Genomic DNA, 18,876 nt, shown 5'->3' with positions numbered 1-18,876 from the left:
TCTCAAATAATCTGTTCACAATGCTGGTAGCTTTGAAAAATGTTAAATTTAAATCCACAATTCCGTAGTCATGTTGATAATGTTGAAATAAGCCTTGATCTATGATATAAGAAAGTGGATAGAAAAACGTCAATCTTTTTAGCTTTTGTTGATGTACCAAGTCGCAATCCATCCGGATGATCAGATCTTCCGGAATCCGGTTATCTATCAAGTTGATTGCGTTCACTAACTGGATATGACCCATAACTCAGAGTCGGGATAGGTCTTGCACGATCCACTGGTTCTCTGGTTGTTGTTTTTCCGTCATTTCGTCGCAGAGTTCGCTTTTCCTGGCGTATCCTCCAAAATTCGAATTACCAGCGATATTATATCTTGGAAACGGAATATTTCTTAGGGTCAAGGCAGCTGAGCGTATCATTCGTTGAATTATTGCCGGAAATCTGTGTTTTTGGGATGATTATAACGTCTCCTCTTTGATAAAATAAGGGAATTGGGATCAGAACAAGATTTTCTCTAGGCTTCCTACAGCCCAGTACATTTTATTGAAATTTCTTGTACTTTTACCTCAATCCAATTACCAAAAACTTAAGTTTCTCAATTCTCGTAATAATATATCTTCGGAACTGAGAGAGGAAAATAGAATTGAAGTGTTTGGTGCCAAAATCTATTGAAAAATCGAATCCCATTCGATTTCCTATTCAAAAAAGTGTTTATTTCACTAATAAAACGTTTGATACAATTTCAATTATTATGTGCAAGCTAATACAACGACAAAAATTCATTTAGTTAACAATCATATATTTTAAAATGTGTTCTATAAAATGGAGTCAACCTAATCGTTAGAAGTTCTGACGATAACTTAGATTTATTAATTTCCATATCGTTTCAAAAAATTCATTCAGAGTCACGAGTCTGGTCGGACCGACCATTGAATAACCAGGCAAAAAACTTTCAAAATTTTGTTTGAAGGGACGCATTCCATATTGAAATAAGTAGAAAAAAATATACACAAGACCCGGTTGGGTCAAGTTCGAATAATATCTATGTTTTAATTAATTTATTCCCTAATTCACAAACTTCAAAAGCATTCGTTTGTAGTCGTAGTCCACTTTTCTATCGAAATCCATTCATTTCTGGTCAGCAGTTCACGAGAAAAAGCGTGAAAAGCGAACATACGAGTTAAACCTAACCAAATGTTTCCAAAACATAAACTTTTGGTGCTTCATTCCAAAGGTTCAATATTAGAAATTATAATACGAAAACTCAACAACTCCATTATTTGAATCAAACCCGCATGAATGTTGGTGAGTTCGTCCCTGTCCTATCCCTACTGAAAAATCATTGAACTCTATTGGAACCATAGAGTTCAAAGTAAAAAAATAACAGAACACGGTAGAAATAAATTATAACTGAACCTAAAAGAGTAAGAACCACAGAACACTAAAATACAGTCCGTCCCTGTCCTGCCACTACTGAAAAATTACAGGACACGCTAAAAATAAATTAAAACTAAACATAAACTCTTGGTGCTATATTGTAAAGGTTCATTATTAAAAATTATAGTACAACATAAATCGCATCCATCCGAATATTATCTGGTGAGCCCGTCCCTGTCCTGTCAGTACTGAAAAATGTCAAAACACGGTAGAAAGAAATTTAACTTCCCCCATGAGGGAGAAATTGTCAAACTCAAAATTTAAAATTTCACAAACATAAAATGAACAATGAACATTAGTAACAATACGAAATATTTCTCAGAAACACTTCTTTCAACTCTCTGTGGTATTCTTATCATCAATAGCTGATATAATTAACAGGAAAGTAAGCACATTTATTTTTTGTAGGAATAGTCGATTTGTTTGAAAAGCTCAGACAATACAAATCAAAATCAGGTGATAAGATATGAGAAACGATTAAGTAAACAACCGGGTTAAATTATTATAATAGCATAAACAGTGAGTTATGGATTTTGAAAGAAGTGTGTGTCCTGTTTTGAGAAATCCTCATAGTTATGACCCAGATACAATTGATTTGCAAAATGATATCAAACAAAGAGAATATTGGTTAACATGTCTGGATCAAATGATCAAAAAGTTCATACCAAAGGCGTCAATTCTGAATCCTGAAGATTTGCAAGCTACCGAAAAGGCTGAAAAAAGTTACCAAACTTTCCATATGTTGACTGAAAAACTGAAAGATAATCCTAGGTAAGATACATCTTAGTTGGTGTAGAATGTGTTGATGAGATGAAATATCAATCAACTATACTTAGTTTATTTTCAGTTTATTAAATCCTCTTAGCGTGAGAACATTATTAGAATTCAATGAAGATAATTTAAGAACAAACAACTTGAAAGATGCATGGTGGATTCAAAAGCAAAAGGAAACTGCTGTAGCCTTCGATAAATTTTCTGCTCGTTTGAGGTATATAGATTCCATAGTGCCATTCAGGGATAGGTGGTTGGAGGTGATAAAGGGTGTTTTAGCTGGAAATGTTTTCGATTGGGGATCAAAAGTGGTTTCTGATATGCTGGAAAAATCACCAAATTTTGATCTTTTTGATGCCATGAATACAATTCAACCTCGTCCCTGGTTCAAAGATGATTTTGAATTATTTGTTAGTAAAATAGAGGTAATATAGTTCATCCAAAATTAGAATTATTTTGATGCATTCAGTTATGATATATTAATGAAAATAATAATTTTTTTTCAGACTTGTCCATATAAAAAGGTTGTGATATTTGTAGATAATGCTGGTATAGATTTTGTGTTAGGAATATTGCCGTTTGCAAGAGAACTATTGAAACTTGGCACCAAAGTGATTCTAGTTGGAAACTCCTTACCTGCTCTAAATGATGTGACATTTAGAGAACTTAAGACATACTCAATTGAGGCGTCCCTTCAGTGTAGTATATTTAAAAATGCCCTGAATGAAAAAAAGTTACAGTGTTTTGAAAATGGCCAAAAAGGACCATGTCTTGACTTATCTAGTTTACCTGAAGGTTAGTAACTCTTCAACATTTCTATATTAAAACCAAATTAAACCTTTTGATCTTATTGGTAGATGGCGTTCACATAATCGTCATTTGTCCAATATATTGTTTTCTTTCTTAGGGCTTAGTTCTTAGGAACTCTGTATGAACCCACCATTGATTAACTATATAAGGAAATATTTTTTTGAAAATTGATCAATAAACAATTCTGAGATTCTACTTAGTTAGACTAAAAATATGAGATATACTATATTGATTTAATTATGATTTTTTTTAGAATTGTGCAATACCATGCTTACGACTGATTGTGTAATAATTGAAGGTATGGGCAGAGCTGTGCAAACCAACTTTTATGCAACCTTCACTGTTGACTGTCTGAAGTTGGCTGTTCTGAAGAATGAATGGCTTGCGAAAAGCCTTGGGGCTTCTCAGTTTTTTGTGATATGTGATTTTCAGATAGCAACAAACAGTACCTGATTAGATAGTAGATTGAAATATTCATGTTATTAATTAAAATCAGTGCAGTTACAGTTTATTTAACCTATTATATGTTAACCACTGATGATGAAACTCACCAAACAGCTTTTTGAGAACTTGAGGAAACAATTTGAATTTTTCATGAAATTTTATACAAATATCTACGAGACATTGCTGTGTGATACTGAAACAATGTGAAGTATGTAGATTCAAATCTATGAGTGGCGTTTTTAAAATATTCCTTCAATATGCCATGATAATTTCGTCAACAGCAAGTTATTTTATTATTATACTCTTAAAATCATTGTGGATTCAACATTATTGTTTTATGTTTATAATGACAGTGACTTTGTTTCCATCTCGATCTTATTTCACATTTAACTCTGGATTATGTCAATTATGTGTGACTTTTATTCAATAAAACTTTCTGAAACTTTGATGTGTAGGGTGAACGACATAGTCATTGGACACTTAAGAAAATTTCGTTAGTAAAGTTATGAAAACTGCCTAAATTTGGGGATAATCTATGATATAATGATTTAAAACGATACTAGAATGTATGATTTAAAGGTTATTTGTGTAATTATGAACAAAATAGAAGGTATTTAATTTTTATCACATTTCAATGAACAAGTGGGCGAAAAATATAGTTATTGGACATATTATACAGTTATGGGACGAGAGTTGTACAGTCATTGGACAATATGTATTTTATTTATTTTTATTAATGTAATACAACTATAAATGAAAACTAACTAAAATTCTAATGAGTGTTGTAATAGTGTTTGTATTCTGCCAATAATATATTGACATCTTCAGTGTCTTCATCGGAATTTTCAACGTTCTCGTCTTCTGAACTGTTGTAGGATTCCCGATAGCACAAGTGACATAAATATAAATCATTATCCATATCATCCGGTATATGTATTTGATGGCTCTTTGGTACACATTTCTTATGAAATATTTTCGAACATTCGTCGCACACCAAGTCCTTTTGTGCATGAACGCGCTGTTTGCAACTACCGCAGCAATCTGAATCTGCAAATAAAGAGCGAGTTGCCGTTTGAATTTTATCCAAGTTAATCTCAGAAACATTTGAAGTACATTTTGAAGTTGATGCTTCTGGTATATTCTTGCGCTTTTTGTTTGTTTTTTGTCCTCCACCTTTCTTGTTTTCCTCCCTTATTCTCTTCTTTTCAGCCTTTTCTTCTTCTATTTTTCTCTTTTTTTCTTTTTTTTCTCTGAACATTTGCTTATACTTTTCCGAAGTTATAGCAAATGGTAAGCGCTCCGTTTCACGTTTTCCTTTACGTTCTGGAGTTTTTGGCCAAACTAAATATTTTCCAAATGCTGTATTATCAACAATTTTAAAAGAAGGGCTTGCTTCGGACAGGGTCTGATTGATGATTTCTCTGTTACTCTCAACTTGTATCTCTTCGGGTGTGTTTACCTCTTGGGTATTTTCATAAGATTGATTTTGAGTAATTATAACTTGACTTTGATTTTGATCTTCAGATTCATTCGAATTTTGAAAAGATTTCCAAATTTTGTACAGTAGACAAAAATCTTTCCGGTTTTCTTCACTTAGACTTAGTTCTTCAAATTTTCGAAATTCCCCGATTTTTTCTTCACCCACGATGTTTTTAAAATGTTTATATGTGATAGTGGAACGGGCTGTGAGGTCTTGATTGTTACATTCAGCAACCTTTTGTTTACCAAGACATTTGGAGAAGTCAATGTTTTCTACATTGAATGGACAAAGTCCACATACTCTAAAACCATTGACAAGGGTTTCTGGATTTATGGCTGTGTTCACCACATTTTCCAAAATAGAAGCAAAATTCAATTTAGTCACCACTTCATTAACATTTTCGTTACACCAAGCCCTAATTGCTTTCTTCCAAGCAAGTTTAATTGGACGAAAAACAGCTACATCGGCAGGTTGCAAAATTCGAGTCGCATTTGGGTATAGTGCAACCAGTTCAATTTTCAATTCAGAGCATAACTTGCTTACTTCATATGTAAGATGTGTCTTATGACCGTCTAAGAAAAACACAACCGGCAACACAATATTCTCTTTTATTAAATATGGATGGAAAATATTGGCAATGTATTCAAAAAAAACTTCTGAGGTCATCCAACCATTTTCGCTTTTTGCAATTCCCCATCCCGTAGGTACATTGGATGCAATTTTCTCAGGGATCCTCTTATATCCATAAATAATCATAGGTGGACATGATTTTCCACTGGCCGAGAACGTAAACATGACGGTAATATTTTCCTTCGAGCTGCCATGTTCTACAGTATACACATTTTTTTCTCCTTTGCAGGCTAGTACCTTTCCGGTGCTAGGACATAATTGAAAACCTGTCTCGTCACCATTGAACACTCTTGAAGGATCTTGAATGACAGCTTGGAGATCGTTTTCTGTTAAGTACTGGGAGATTTCGTGGTACCACTTTCGTATGTCTTTTTCGCTCACGCATGAACTGGCAAATGTTACAGCTTCACTGGTTCTTTGCACAATCTCAGGATGCCGTTTCAAAAAAGATTTAACCCAACCATCACCAGGTTTGTTGTTTTTGAATGGGTTAGGACGTGGATTATTATTCAAAAATACTTGTACACTAGACTGTAGATCCTCTTTTTTTCTAGGAAATCCTTTTCTTGCTAACTCTTCAACCCATTTCGCTAGCAAATTTTCTTCTTCGCCACTGAGAATAGGACGGGGACCGAATGTGTCTTTGTGTCCGACATTTTTCAATTTGAAAGATAAGGTTGATTTTGGTACCCCATATTTTTTTGCTGTAGCACGTAACTGGCTGCCATGCTGCCGAATTTCAGACAATGCTGCTTTCATTGCAGCATCATCATATTGTCTTTTAGACATTATTGTCGCTTTTCTGAAATAGAATTACGTCCTTTGAATTCAGGCACAATTTGATTTCAGTTGCGTATGAATTCTACAGAAATTTGGTTTGATACAGTCATTGGACATTTCTCGCGTAGTCATTGGACATGTGGACAATAACTGTATACATGAATCCTATCTCATAAAAAAATATATACACTAATAGCTTGTATTGTACTCTTCAACTGAAACAACTGAAATACTATATTCACTATGTTCTCCCAATTACAGTTATTGGACACCCTGTCCAATAACTAAATATGTTTCTTTTTACCGTGCAGTCATTGGACATGTATTTAACCATAAAAAAATAATTATATCATGCTGAACAAAAATTATTAATGAATATTAAGGTCATGACAATCACATGCACAATAGTTGGTCAAAATTAAGCATTAGGTATTACCATAAATTTATTCACCAGTTTTAACGTTCGCTTAACAATTTCTTAAGAAACTCGTCTATGTGTACTGTCATGCGTGTCACTTCATAATTCAATTGATATTAGCGACATCTAGAGAATTTCTCGTCATCTATTCATGATCTAGCGTAACTAGAGATGAAATCTATAAATATTCTGCACTGAAAAATTACATCTCTTCCTTATTTTATAGAGATCTTTGAGCGATGTCCAATAACTGTCGCTGTCCAATGACTGTACGGTTCACCCTAGTTTATAATATATACATTAATTCCATAATTTCCTTTGTTGCTTTATTATTTAAAATGTAACAAATGAACAACAATGTATTAATTCGAATTCTTCTGATGTGATAGTTTTTGAGCAACTTATGAGGTAAGTAACAGAGACTCTGTAAGTAATCTATTGTGGACATGCTGCAAGTGGTGATTTTGAAACTATCGAGCACATTTTCTGCAGAGAGAGAATTGGTGATGCTAAGAAGCATATTGATTTTAGTCAGAATCAGAACAGCCGTTTTTGCATTTTTTGAAATTTATCAGAATAGAGTCCCTTACGGAGGCAACAGGTTGTCTCTCACAGAACACTCTTGTCTCTGTTATCTGTGGGAGGAAGTTTGATATGGTTGCTAAGCAACGACTATCCTTTCACTCTTGTCAAAATTTGCAGGTTATAAGAGTTCATTAAACAAATTAATTATTATAATAATGGAATGTACAGTTTAAGACCGCAAATATGTTTACAAGTATTAGTTCAACTTTTCTCAATGAACCTTATTGTCCTTGGAGTTCATTTCACATGTGAATGTTGATTATCAGGGCTATGTTATGTACTAAATTGAAAAATTCAAGTTTTGAATAATGGAATTTGCGGAACTAATTACCTCTCCCAATTTGGATCGTGTGATACTTCAAGATTGTTCTAAAACTTCTATTGAAGGAACATTATGTATAACTGGGCATCATCTCATCTTGTCTTCGAGAAATGAATCACTTCCTGCTCAAGAAATTTGGGTGAATATTTTAGAACTCTCACTTAATTTTATACATGATCATCTAACACAAAGTGATTTTATTTTGATTCTCTAACTATAGAAGTATCTGATAATAAAAATTTTCATTTGGTAGCAACAATAACAATGCAGTTATGTCAGATATACTTACTTCATTGATCAGTTTCACGCCCACTGTATTATACATATGATAAAAATACTGCTTTTTCAGCTCCTCCATCAGAGCATCGACTGCATTGACAAAAAACTCAGCAGTAGTAGTATTAATAATGGTGGGATCATAATTATAAAATGCAAGGATTTTCGCGTTTTTCAGTTGGTGATATCTGCTACAGAAGATCTCCTGAATGTTTTTACATCTATAGAACGACTGATTAACTTAGATAAAACTGAATTACTCTATCCCTTTTTCTACCGACCCATGTATAATATTTTAGAAGATGGTCATATTTTGTACAAGCCTGAAACAGAATTCTCAAAGTTATTACAAAGTGATGAGTGGCGTCTATCTCATATCAATAGTGATTTTAGTGTTTGTTCTTCATATGGAGCAAGTTTAGTTGTTCCAAAGTCAATTGATGATGATGTTATATCTGCAGCTGCCTCATTCAGAGATGGGGGCAGATTTCCAGTTCTTAGTTATAGACATGAAAATGGGGCAATCCTACTGAGAAGTAGTCAGCCCATGCTCAATAATAGTATTAGAAGAAGTAGAGCAGATGAAAAGATTCTGAATGCTGTTTTGGGACAAACAAGAAAAGGCTATATAATTGATACAAGAAGTACAAATTACACTAATAATTGCAAAGCAAAGGGTGGTGGAACTGAGCCTGAGGGGCATTATACTCAATGGAAAAAAGTTCATAAGCCCATGGATAAAATTTCTAAATGTAATGGATCTCTCTTAGACAATTTAGCAAAGCTTATTGATGGTGAGTATTGGAGTTAAGTTTCCAAATAGTTTTGAAATAATGTTTTACAGCTTGCAGTGATACTACTTGTTCTTCTGACAAATGGCTCTCTAGGTTAGAAAGCAGTAACTGGTTAACACATGTTTTGAATGTCTTAAATGGAGCTTGCTTGGTAGCTCAATGTTTAGATCAAGATGGTGCTACTGTGTTGGTTCATGGCTCTAGTGGATTGGATTCAACTTTACTTCTAACATCTATTGCTCAGATAGTATTGAATCCAGACTGTAGGACAGTTCGAGGTACACTTTTTCTGAATAAAACTGCAAAATTAAATGATGAATTTACATTTTTCTTCAGGTTTGGAGGCTCTGATAGAACGTGAATGGCTGCAAGCAGGCCATCCATTTCAGTTGAGAAACTCCAAGTTCTGTTTCTCAAACTCTAGATCCAAATATCAACAGCCTACTTTCCTTCTATTTTTGGACTGTGTTCATCAACTTCATTATCAGTTTCCCTGTAGTTTTGAATTCAACACAGATATGTTGATACTTTTATTTGAACATTCATACTTCAGCCAGTTCGGTGAGTAAATGAACTTCAATCTTCTTTTATTGATCTTACTTTATTTTATATTCTTTTTTTATCGCAGGCACCTTTCTTGGCAATTGTGAACAAGACAGAGTGAACTTGAAACTGGCCAGGCAAACAACAAGTCTCTGGTCCTATTTGAATCGTCCCGATATACTTTCTTCAATCTTGAATCCTGTGTATGAGCCCAATAAAGGCCCCATTTGGCCAAGTGTAGCACCGGTGAGTCTGGTTCTTTGGAATGATCTCTTCCTGAGGTGGGTAATTGATTCGTCCACTAAAAAAATCAGAGAAAAGGTAGGCAATATTTTAGAAAAACACAAAGAAATTCGTAGCCAAGTTATCAAAATGCGTAAGAGCATAGCAGAAGCTCAAAAAGAATATGAGGAACTTAGTGAAGAATGTGGTAAAGATAAGTGCTAAATTACCCTTGATCTTCAAGTTTTCATGAAGTTTTGGATATAAATCTTCAGATATTTTATTCTTTCATCTACTAATATATTCTTGGCATTTTGAATGGTTTATATATGTCTTTATCATTAATATTCTCATCTAATGAATTTAACTGAAAGAAAGAAATAAATTCTCTCATCCATATACTTAATATTGAATCTGAAATATTTTTTGCGAAATACAGGGTGTATCACCAGGAGTATCTAGCGTATCGAATGAGATTTGTTTCTGAAAATTTGTGGGTCATGAAAAATTGGCAAGATCTATTCAACTTAAACCACTGAGATGTGTTTTTCTCTGTGGTACCTCCAGTTACACCGGAAGTTGAGCCAAAATTTGTTATTTCAATTGGGCACCCTATCTTTTACTACATTTTTCCTTTCTCTGAAGAATTTGACCTACAATTTATTTGAATTTCCCCATACCTAAACCTTAAAGGTTCTGGAGATATTAATTAATTTGTCTCAAATTTGATGTGAAAATAATCTTGAATGAATTGTCTGAATATTTAGATATTGGTATAGTTAGGTATCGGGAATGAAACAATTTGATCTACAAATTTTCAGAAAAAACTTCATTCAGGTCTCTCTAGATACTTCTAATGGAACCTTTGTGTGAACTCCCTGTATTTAAATATAAATGTTCTTCTACTAGACTAGATCATATGTTTTCAAAACATGAGTCTCCGAAGTCAGCTACTTACAAAATTTAATTAATTTAAGTTGCATATATAACTGTCATTGTTCTTCATTTTTTTTTAAAGACTGCGGTTCTACAATGTTAATATTTGATTATCCCCCAAGCTCCAATCAGAAATAGGCCAATTTTCAAAATAGGATGTAGATCTCAATATTTGGATTAAGCTGGTTCAGTTAATCTTAATTGCATACTTTATTTAAGTTAAGTTAAGTACAAAAGTATTGATTAAATCAAGTCGATGAGTATGAAATTTTTTAGAACCAATGAACTGGAGCTTTCAGTTACCAACTCCTGCTATTTCAATATTTCAGTTAAACTTACATTATTCCCTTACTGATGATTTTAGTCGAAATGATCATCAGTAGAATATATAATCCAGTGACCCAAAATTATCAGAGAGAATGATGGTGCTATTTTTTTTTCAATTAGAAATGGTAACAAACATATTATGCAAACTTTGGCCTTATCTCTTGAAAATCTTATGTAAACTGTGATACTTTTACCTGCATTTTTTATTATTGCTCAACATTGAGAAAATTTATCAGTAATTACAGAAAATTCATCAAAATTATAACTTTTTGCATGAGTGCTTGTAAGTAATATATAATGTATAAGCTATATTTTGTGTTTTGCATTGAGTTTTATCGCTACAGTTACTTCAAACTAGGTGTCTGTATCACAATACAAATTGTTAGATTTCTAGGGAGATTTGTGTTGTGTCTTACAATCTTTTAATGTTAGTGTGTTTGGTAATTTATTAGAGGCTCATATCAGCAATGCCTAAAACAATTTTGTAATTATAGACAAAGTTCATAACCAGGAATTTAACTTTTTTGATGTAGGCTTAAAGAATCAATGGATAAAGTAAGAGTATATATGACATTCTTAATAAAATAATGGGTTAGTCTTAGATTGTTATCCATATCTTCTCTGAAAGTTCATTCAAAATAAGAAAACTGCCAAACATTATATCATTTAAGATTTTGACGAGAATGATTGGATAATGATAATTCTCAATATGTGTTTCTTTAATCATACATCTCATTTTCATTTGCGTGTTATGGTTCCTGAATCAATAAGTACATTCCACCATTTCTTTGTTTCATGAATAAAACTCTTGTTAAAACTTAAGGATAATAATCATATATTTCAATTAAAAACGTGAAAACATCTGAAGAAAAATAATGTCCTCAACTCATGCGTAAAGTGTTTTTCCCGCACAGGAATGCCATGCAACGTGCGGGAAAGTGTGACTTCCGCACCTGTTAGGAAAATCACGATTTTTTCAAATTGCCAACTTTTCTGGTCACGTTTTTTTACAAAGTTTTGGTAATGATAATCTCCCAATGAAAACGAGATACTTCACGATAGTGTTTGGAGAAAAAACAAATGAATATTAGTACTTAGCAAATTCTATAGCTATATTATGTGATATAAATGATGGATTAAAATATATTTTATCTAATAATCAAATTCCCACACATTATTTCTTAAATCCTTTGTGATTCTCTGTTTCCTTTCTTATTTAGTGATGAATATTTTGGAAAGCATCGTCTTGATTAGAAAAATATCATTTACATCTACCGGAATAACATTTTGCGTCGAAGTTTCAACTACATGGCATTCATGCGAATGCCTGTTCAGAATTATTCATAAATTTCGAGAAAATATCGAATCATAGATTGACTCAAGCTTGATTAAAACCGACTCTCATCGAACGTACAAGAATTATATTCACACTGTTTGAAATTCATGAAATGGACTCGGAATTTGATATATTTTTAGTGATTTTTGAATCTCCAGTCTGTAATATCGGGGGAAAAACTTTAAGTGAACGGCAGATATGTGTTTTTTATTTTATTCCAACAATTTGATTCGCCCTTGTAACATATTTACTCAATCTCGAATCGATCGAAAAAAGTTATAAGTATATACCTAGTTTGTGTTGGGGGAATAGGAATCAACGCTGTCTGCAAATTGAAGGCTTGCTATCCATGCCTCAGCGAGAATTTGCTAGAGGATGGACAGTTCATGCACTAGATTGCCGATCAGCATCATTCTCAAGTGGAAAAAGGTAAATTACACTTCGAATGACAGACAAGTATGGTGCAATTATCAACGGTTTCAAAAGTGATTTGAGTCCCCTCTTGTTCGTTCCTTCAACCGCCGCTGGTTACTGCGGTACCATGACGAATTGCGCCTTTTCCAGAGGTTCTCAAACGATCTAAGGTTCGCATAAGCGGGTAAGAATGATCCGGTTCTGGGTAATTTATATCAGACTTTGTTGATCCATTTTATAATGCCTCAAAAGTGACAAATCTCAGTGAGGAAAATTGATACTCCAGGCATTCTGTCGCCAGGTGATCTGGAGTTTCAATTCTCCTCCCCATACAAGCTGCAGGTACATTTTCCTATATATCCTGTGGAGATTATGGGTTAATGAAGGGACTTTGTGCTTCCTTTTCTTTCCCAAACTTCCTTTATACTTAGAATCGTCTTGAATGTTTCCTCGATGCTTGTTTTCTTTATCGTCTCGTCACTGGGAAGATAAGCCAATGGGATGTACTTAGTTAGAAAGACCTAAGTAGGCTCTCTGATTCCTAATTATTCCATCACACGTATCTTTCCTTGTTATTCTAAGGATGGTCTTATAGCCAAATCTATCTGTCACAAGAGAAGAGTTGTGAGATCTGTAATGATCTCCATGCCCTCTCCAGTTGGGCATGTTCTCATAGCTTCAGTGATGCAAACACTGATTGCGTTTTGACTTGCCCCATAAGTGAATACTGATATCACAATTATGAAGTACATCCATCGCAGTATTTATGGGTTACATACCCAAGTTTTACAAACATATTTCTGCAAGACATCAAGGCCTTTATTGCTTTAATGGCGATCTGAAAATGCTTATTCCAGAAACTTACTACCTAGAGTTATTTATATAGAGAGTTGGAGTTTATTTTATAGCTGCAAGTTTTCTTTTCCGGGTAAATGGGATTATTGTGGTCTTGGTTCGGTGAATATTTAGCCCCACTGATATATGCATCATTGCTTTATAATTCCATTTTTGTCTGAGATGAAAATATTAACTTCTTCGCTCTGGGGTATGAAACATGTCATGGTCTTGAGACCAGTGTTGGAATATTTACATAAATAGCAACCCCCGTATTATGCAGCTATTTTCCTGCTCCAGTTCTCAACATTCAACCATTATATTGCAGTTATACTTGGTTTCCTATTGTACGTTACATCGAATCGCTTTCACGATGGAAGTTCAAGTCAAAAACGATATCGAAGAAACAATAATAAATTCTTCACCTCACCTCTTAATGAAAACAAGGAACAAGTGAATCGAATGCTCCAATCTGCCTTCTCAAGTCTTTCCCAACAGGTGAACCGGCAAATTACTAAATAATTCGTTCTGGTTCACGACTCACGACTTTATTTCTTTCTTGTTGAAATCGTTGTTTTATAGTTTTTTTCTTTCGCTTTCCGAGGGGTATCCACGTATCGAAATTAACGTAAAGTCAATGCTTATCTCGGCTTACTGTTATGGTTTCTTTGATTGTATACGATTGCCGAAATTCAATATACCAGAGACGTGATCGTTTCGGTCATTACCGTGGACCGCAAACGGGTAATATATACCACTCGTTTCATTCTGTTTTTTTCTCAACGATGGGAAGCCCAAACTGGACAAGTCTCAACTTTCGATCAATTTCTCCGGATGAAAAGCTCGGTTCATTCATTGTGTGCCAAAGAATAGAGTGAATTTTTGCTTTGTGCACGAATTTCTTCACAGTTCTGAGAAACACTTCTCGAAATTCTCAGGTTGACTGAGAGAGGGGGTCATGCTCACCTAATTTTCATTGAAATCATAGACTTTATTAAGTCTATGATAGAAATAAATGTTCATCCACTTATGGCATCCCATGTGACCCCTCCTAGATAAGGGCTGAATCCATTGAAGTAGACATTGACTTTAACTTGCTGAATTTTTTCATATGAAAAGTGACTGAGATTTTCCAAAGATGTCAACACATCAAGCCACAACAACTTTCATGTTTATTAGAGTGATATAAGTTGAGTTTTCGAAAAAGTTGCTCTGTTTTTTGAGCAAAAGAAGGACTTTTTCAATAAAGATTTTACTTTGGAGTATAAAAAGTACTACTACTAAATGTGCCAATGAGTGTCCTCCATTTCCCAATATAAAAAAAAATGTATTCGGGCCATTGAGAAAGTAAACTCGCAATTTCATGCTATCCTTTTATACTGGATGTTTGAATGTGTAATTCAGGTGACAGACTGGAATTATAATTGATAAATCTCAGTTATCGTTGTAACCTACTCCTGGTCTACATATTATGTAAATTTATGCCGATCAGAACCCGTATTTGTGGTACCCCTGGTGTGAGGACTTAACAAAGGACTCAAGCTCAGCTCAAGCGAAAAGACCGGGTAGGTAAATCGACGGCCTTGTTGCCAGCTCTCGTTGAAAATCCAATGTGTGACTAAGTATCATTACTCAACGAAATGCCTGATAGACAGATCCAGCTCTATGATTACGATGCAAATCATAGGACAAAAAGGCCCATTTTCTCACCAATATAACTTTGGTATTATTCATTATTATTATTATATTATTTTCGAAATTATTTCAGATATATAACAACCATTTATATCTATTATTGATATAAATATCAACAAATAATGTTATAATGAATGTAAATGGAACTAGTCAATACACCGTCATTCGATAGAAAGGCCATTCCATCGAGGAAGAGTAGATGCTGGCCATGGTTTCGGTCTTATTTGACCTCCTCAGAGCAACACTACTCCCACCGTGATGGAAGAGTTTGGAATCAGTAAAGGTGGCAATGCTAGAATGTAGGAATTTCTTCAAATTCCCAAACAACTTCGTTAGCAGGGTGGTATTCAGACTTGATAAAGCCTCAAGCTACTTGAGATATATACTTAGGGCCATTTGAAAGTCTAATTAGTATATGCCAGCGCAAAGCTACATCTTGTGTAGCTTTATAATACGTGAATCCTGTCTGCAAAATATAATCTTTGAACATTTAGTTCCGATAACAGAGGAACCTATAGAATTCCATCGAAAATATGAGTTCTTACAATTTTCATCGAATAAATCAGAGGAAACGTAACAATATGTATTCGTCTTTCAATAGAGATGAAAAAATATGGAGATACAGCGAGAATAACGAGGGTTTAGAATAGTTATCCTTTTATATGTTATGTGCAATGAATACTCCTGTGGAAAATAAGTAGAATCCTTTCCTCCTTGGTCCTTTTGCCTCAAGGAAAAGCGGCAACGTCGACGGACGTTTACCTCACCATCAAGGTTATCCCGCCACATTCTTAGGTGACCGTTGCTGACTCTTACCTTCATCCCATTAGATCTCACAAAAAATATCTACACATCACCGAAATTACTTGACCTCGTGACGAAAAAGTGATTCTTTTAACCCTTTCAACATTTCCAATTCGATTTTCTCCCAGCCCAGCGTCCCAGGAGCGAGGGTGATGGGTGAAATTGTCCCAAAGAGAAAGGAGGGTTAAAATGTAGAAATATTTCACCAAGTCTAAAGTAGGATTTGCTCTTTTTTCCATATGACACTTGAAATTAAATTTCTGCAAATTATCTAGGACGGGGTAGACCAGTAGTTAGAATCAGTTAATCATCTGAATCATTATATAAACTTGAATCAAAGAATATCAACTCTAATAATCTTTTCTTAGATATCATCCAGTTTTTTCTTCATCGTTATCTAACTAGGTCAAAAAATGAAGAGAATGACTGAATTTGTCAAGTACATTCGACTCCATGGATCCACGGTACTTGTATTTAGGGTTAACCTGCGGGAATCGTTTCAGTAAAGAAAAATTCAACTAATCAAGAGTGGTTTACGATGTGATCTGAAACAATAGCTCATAACAATTTCTGTTCATTTGATTTTTGTGATGCAGATGTCATTTTAATTTCGTAAGCACCAATTGGTAAAGGTGAGAGGTAAAATCTGCTGATTTATGGGTTGGAAAATCGCTTTTAGTGAGCGAAATGCTGCATCTTGTGGGCACAAAATAAAAAACTTAGAGATATACCTTCTCATCGTTAATGTACAGAAATTCTTTCATGACATAAAGTTGCCATATAATTACATTAGTAGATACATTTTTCTCCTAATATTAGCTGTCGTAGTAAAACATGGAAATTTGCGTTATCCGCCAGTACGTAAGAGCTTTTTTTCTCCAATAATAATGAACCTCCGTGTGAAATCTGCAGCGTTTTTCATGCTGCAATCTCTGTTCCACTTCCAGGGTAAATAATACCTGCATATAAGAAAGGAAACTTCGCTAATAACGGTACGAACGCTGGGATTGATGGTAGTCCCATTTTGAGCGTGTAATTAGGACCACAGCGTTCGATTCTATTTTTACTGCGATATTGCTATCGGAGAAACCCCCTGGTTGTATACGCGCATTATCAATTTCCTAGAACCAATTTAAGATGAATTAATGATTCTACTGCAACAAGATGCAGTAGCGTAGGTTGACTTAATTCTAACTCGATAACGATCATTAGTTGATATGGGATTAGTTAACGAGTGGATGCAGAACATGGCAAATACTGGAATTCTGAATGTAATTCTGACTCTACTCGCTTTATTTTGATGGTGACTCCACAATTATTTACTCAGTTAGCTACAGAATATATGCCCCAAAAATATTACAGTTTTCCAACTGGGTTTTAGTACAAACACTGCTCATTGATTGATAGTTTTCGAGTAATTTGATATTCAAAAATAAAAGAGTATCTGTTAAATTTGAAAAATTGGTTACTTCACAATTCTATTTAAAAGATCCACAGAGGTGTAGTGTCACAGATGTATCTAATTATTCTGAAGGTAATTTTGTTTTTGCAGGTGTAGCACAGTTCATTATGAAAACTCAAAATGGCTATATCTTTTTATCAGGACCGAATCGGAAAAAATGGTATAGAAAAAAATTGTTTCTCTCGACCTCGAGAACCTACTGTTAAAATATTTGTACGAGTCAAAGACTCACCCTGTATACCAACAAAGTCTTTGAAAATTCAGTAAATGTACAGTATCCCATTCAAATTAAGAAAGTTAGGGATATTTGAAAATTGTGTTTACCTGAAAAGTTTCACGAATTTTGTATTTTTAGTTTTGAAGGTCGGTTCAGTTTACTTTATCCCAATCCTGTACCTCAGACAAGAATGGGACGTGATATAATCTAGAGTAGACTCTAGAGAGCTTTGTCTTTGGACCAGAAAAAATCGAGAATCGGTCTTGACACACAAACGTGAGTGTAAGTTGAGACTCGTAATTTCTTTGTTTGCGTTGAAATCAATAGGCCAAAATGAATCTACCCCACCCATGTTCTGGATTATCAGACAGAACGCCTCTGATTTGAACTCTTGATCTCGCGATTTCAGTCTAGCTGGTGAGGTCGATCTGGATCATTAGCGTTCTATTCGCATTGACTTATCTCACATCAGACTCCCACAAGAGATGCCTGCATATGTCTTGAGTTACTCGAACTGCTTCCAGTGCAAAAAGCACCGTCATATAGCTACCGCGAAAATGATAAAATGCTGCTATAGAATCTCACACGTGGCTTTATTACGTCTCGAGTTTGTTCCTCACAATATCATAACCATCAGATCACACAAAAAATCGAAATTGAAAAATAATTATTATTATTAAAAAACTTTTTCAGAAACCAGCTTTCATTTGAGTGATCCAAAAAGAATGAGGAATAAACTGGGTTAACCAAGTCGATACCTATATTATTTTCGAAATTTTAAACGATATGAAAGCGTTTCGCAGAAATATATCTTGTCACAGGTTTTAAGTTTGACAAGAAAAAGCTCGCGACATTCTATATGATATGATGTACAAAAATAATGGTTTGATTCTCTTCAAAGTTCATTTTGTGTTTCAAAACACTCAAATGAAAGCTTTCTTCAAAAAAATTTTGTATATTACAAATTTTTGCAGTTTTTTTGCTCTGATTTACCTACACTCGAACATAAGTGCTCTCAATGTAGGAAGTTTATTCAGTAATCATTATCAAAACGCTAGGTAGTGTGACGCGAGGTATGTTATTATTTCAGTCGACCAAAAACAAAACATTCTTTGTCCTGAGTGATATTATTGTTTGTTAAAGATATCGGTTGCAGACCTAATCGAATTTTTGTCTACTCTATAAAATTAAATACCTCTGTATGTTAGTCATGCGATATAAACATTATTCATTAGACGACTGATCAGAAATTAGAGGTCTTGGACTAAATCAAAACTTAATATTTCTCTAACATCCATTAAATTAGCATTTAATTCAAAAATATGACAAAAATGTAAAAT

General features: G+C 34.1%; 2 protein-coding genes across 3 annotated transcripts; both read left to right on the top strand.

The window, feature by feature from the left end:
* Positions 1-1,628: 1,628 nt before the first annotated feature.
* On the top strand, positions 1,629-3,907 carry LOC123312001 (4'-phosphopantetheine phosphatase). 2 transcript variants are annotated; one of them, XM_044896169.1, is made up of 5 exons: positions 1,629-1,782; positions 1,845-2,207; positions 2,284-2,632; positions 2,714-3,002; positions 3,271-3,907. In XM_044896169.1, the coding sequence occupies exons 2-5, from the start codon at positions 1,963-1,965 to the stop codon at positions 3,468-3,470; spliced, it is 1,083 nt and encodes a 360-aa protein (XP_044752104.1). In that variant the 5' UTR covers positions 1,629-1,782; positions 1,845-1,962; the 3' UTR covers positions 3,471-3,907. The 2 variants fall into 2 exon arrangements, with proteins under 2 accessions (XP_044752104.1, XP_044752103.1); XM_044896168.1 differs by having other exon boundaries at positions 1,653-2,207.
* A 3,515-nt stretch (positions 3,908-7,422) lies between these two features.
* LOC123311447 (myotubularin-related protein 9) lies at positions 7,423-9,787 on the top strand. Its single transcript, XM_044895432.1, has 5 exons — positions 7,423-7,815; positions 8,026-8,746; positions 8,797-9,024; positions 9,083-9,307; positions 9,375-9,787. The coding sequence occupies exons 1-5, from the start codon at positions 7,663-7,665 to the stop codon at positions 9,734-9,736; spliced, it is 1,689 nt and encodes a 562-aa protein (XP_044751367.1). The 5' UTR covers positions 7,423-7,662; the 3' UTR covers positions 9,737-9,787.
* The last annotated feature ends 9,089 nt before the right edge of the window (positions 9,788-18,876 follow it).

The sequence above is a fragment of the Coccinella septempunctata genome, chromosome 4, assembly GCF_907165205.1.
Source record: "Coccinella septempunctata chromosome 4, icCocSept1.1, whole genome shotgun sequence".
Lineage (NCBI taxonomy): Eukaryota > Metazoa > Arthropoda > Insecta > Coleoptera > Coccinellidae > Coccinella > Coccinella septempunctata.
This window is presented reverse-complemented; position numbering and strand designations above follow the sequence as displayed.

Bases quoted from the DNA above. Each gene is read 5' to 3' on its own strand.
- LOC123311447 (XM_044895432.1), top strand. From the start codon at position 7,663: ATGGAATTTGCGGAACTAATTACCTCTCCCAATTTGGATCGTGTGATA. The intron at 9,025-9,082 runs GTACACTTTTTC...ATTTTTCTTCAG, and splicing joins AGACTGTAGGACAGTTCGAG to GTTTGGAGGCTCTGATAGAA. The intron at 9,308-9,374 runs GTGAGTAAATGA...TTTTTATCGCAG, and splicing joins TTCATACTTCAGCCAGTTCG to GCACCTTTCTTGGCAATTGT.
- LOC123312001 (XM_044896169.1), top strand. From the start codon at position 1,963: ATGGATTTTGAAAGAAGTGTGTGTCCTGTTTTGAGAAATCCTCATAGT. The intron at 2,208-2,283 runs GTAAGATACATC...GTTTATTTTCAG, and splicing joins AAACTGAAAGATAATCCTAG to TTTATTAAATCCTCTTAGCG. The intron at 3,003-3,270 runs GTTAGTAACTCT...GATTTTTTTTAG, and splicing joins CTTATCTAGTTTACCTGAAG to AATTGTGCAATACCATGCTT.